A 2,514-nucleotide genomic window follows, 5' to 3' on the forward strand; every position below is an offset into this window, starting at 1 on the left:
AGTATTCAAATCATGAGAATCGCCAGCATCGAAATCTGGAAATATTAAAATCCCAATCTCTTGATTTTATTTCAAAGCAGTTAGCAGATAGAGATATAAATAAAACCGCCGAAATGTTCTGACCGTCAATCTTGCACCTTCGAGTTTTCAAATTCAGAAGAGGAGAAATGGATTGCGCGCGCAACCCAGTCATGTACATCATCTCCTACTATATTTCACACGGACAAGACCTGTGATAGGATTGGAGTGAACGTCGTTTCAAATCTGGGATCACTGTGCATATAACTTTAGGTCCTGTGTAAGCATAGGAACTAAATGTAATACAGCGATCAAACGCAACATGGACCAGCACAGAATGACGGCGTCGATGTAACGTGCGGAAAAGGTGATTGCACGTGTCAATATGTAATTTGATCTATCTTTATATTTATGCAATATTCACCACAGCATCATGGTCACGTACGGTGTCCAACATAGGATGAAAACGGCCACTATAGTTATAGTCATTCGCAATGTACGTATTCGAGCCCTTTCAATTCGACTCATGTTCGAGCATCTCAATCGCATGCGATTTTCACTATCACTGTTGAAACTCCCTGGAGTCCCAGTACTGTATGTTCTTGTGAATGCTGTAATCAAATTGAGAGAGTCATTCCGTTAATCGAGTCACGATTGCAGTTTGGTCCTTAATGTATAATATATTTGAAAATCTTTATATCAACATAACGTGTTTACATAATAATCACGTATTGTAACTGTAGTAGTATAGCACAGAACATAACAAATTCAGCCCTGTCATCACATTGAAAAAACGGGTCATTTGATTACATAAGTTCTCCAGGAAGTTTGGTTTACCTAACCGCTTTATTTTTGCACATAAATAAGGTACTGCGTTTGTGGCACAGGTTAAGAGATGGAACCTTTGCAATTTTTGGGAAGCATCCTAATAATCAGTTTTCAAAAAAATATTTCATTTCAAATGCATATAATGTTCTGATTTATATGACTAAAAAAAGGTTGCCCTTTTTTCGATTTTTTTGCTGAAAAGTTGACTTCAGCTTTTCTAGAAAATTGTATAATTTTGTACACCACACATAAAAATTATCTGCAGATTTATCGATGCCGAGTCAATTACCTGTCAATTAAAAAAATGAGCCAATCTCTATGTCATTTTAATAATAGCCGTTTTAGATAATAATATAAGAAGAATAACTAACGTAAGAATAACTTAATCCCAACGTATCCCAAAATAAAAGTACTTTAAAAGAAAAAAAGGTCATGAAATTCAAAAAAACAATTTCAAAAGAAAGAGAGGATTCGTGAAAGAGAAGAATTCGTGAAAGATCTGTTAGGGCTAGACACAATTTTTTCACATTTAATCGAGTCGACTTCCATTTATCTGCACACAAAACGAGATTAAAAAAAACTTATTTTCAGGAAGTTTTCTCTTAAAAATATCCCGCGAGCATAGGGGTTTTTAGAATGCTTAAATGGAGAGATTTAGCAAAATGAACATTGTATGAATATCTTTGTTATTCATATGTTTGTAATGAGTCATTTGAATCTATAAATCCAAATATCTTTTAAACTACCCCATTAAAAAAAACAGTTCGGACAAACGTTGACTAGGACATAGAGGGATATTTAACCCTCACACTACAAGGTGGGGTGTTTAGACTCCCCAAGGCCTTATTTTGGCGCAGGAGCTAGGCCTAGAGCGTCTCAGGGGGGTAGGGATCTCAATAGCCTCCTCTTCAGTTGTCCTCTGCACGTGGGAATGGATGAGGATCACTAATTCATGTTACAGATGCATGTCAATATATTGCCAAAATAGTGTGAATTTTAATGTTTTCTTACATTTTCAATAATTTCCGAAATAGTCAACGTTTTTCAATGTTATTGGGCTCATCTTGATGCTTTTTTTCACTGTATCACAACAGCTTACGAGTATGAATCGTAAAAAATTTCTTTTCGAATTGCAAGAACTTGAATTTGTAACAAAAAAGTTGTAAAAATTGAAATATTATTTTTAGTAACAAAAATATTTCTGTAAAATATATGAAACATATAATCATGAATTGTCTATGTAATTTCCCCAAAATATATATTTATTTAACTTTTATTCTGATTTGCCTACAGATACGATGTTTTCAAATTTATCCAACTTTTTATTACAACTTGAAGTTCTTGCAATTCAAAAAGAAATTATTTACGATTCATACTCGTAAGCTGTTGTGACACGGTGAAAAAAGAGCTTTAAAATGAGCCCAAGAACATTGAAAAACGTTGATTATATCGGAAGTTATTGAAAATTTAAGAAAACATTGAAATTTACACTATTTTTTGCAATATCTACTTAAACACTAGACAAATTGGCTTCATGCTGGGCTCATTTTAAACAGAATTTCGAAAACAATCAATTTTGTAAAGAGACATTTTTTTAGCTCCGGTATAATTAAAGCGATAAATACAACAACAAAATTTTCTAATTGAGTCCAAACTTCTGCAGCGCAG

At 33.6% G+C, this 2,514-nt stretch overlaps 1 protein-coding gene across 1 annotated transcript in view; it reads right to left on the reverse strand.

The window, feature by feature from the left end:
• LOC117178629 (gonadotropin-releasing hormone II receptor-like) overlaps positions 1 to 2,514 on the reverse strand; it is a 114,082-nt gene that overhangs the window by 25,622 nt on the left and 85,946 nt on the right. Inside the window, exon 6 of the mRNA XM_033370052.1 lies at positions 443 to 629. Within this exon, the coding sequence (XP_033225943.1) occupies positions 443 to 629 (187 nt within the window). The remainder of the gene's footprint in view (positions 1 to 442; positions 630 to 2,514) is intronic.

Source organism: Belonocnema kinseyi, chromosome 8, assembly GCF_010883055.1.
Source record: "Belonocnema kinseyi isolate 2016_QV_RU_SX_M_011 chromosome 8, B_treatae_v1, whole genome shotgun sequence".
NCBI classification, from domain to species: Eukaryota; Metazoa; Arthropoda; class Insecta; order Hymenoptera; family Cynipidae; genus Belonocnema; species Belonocnema kinseyi.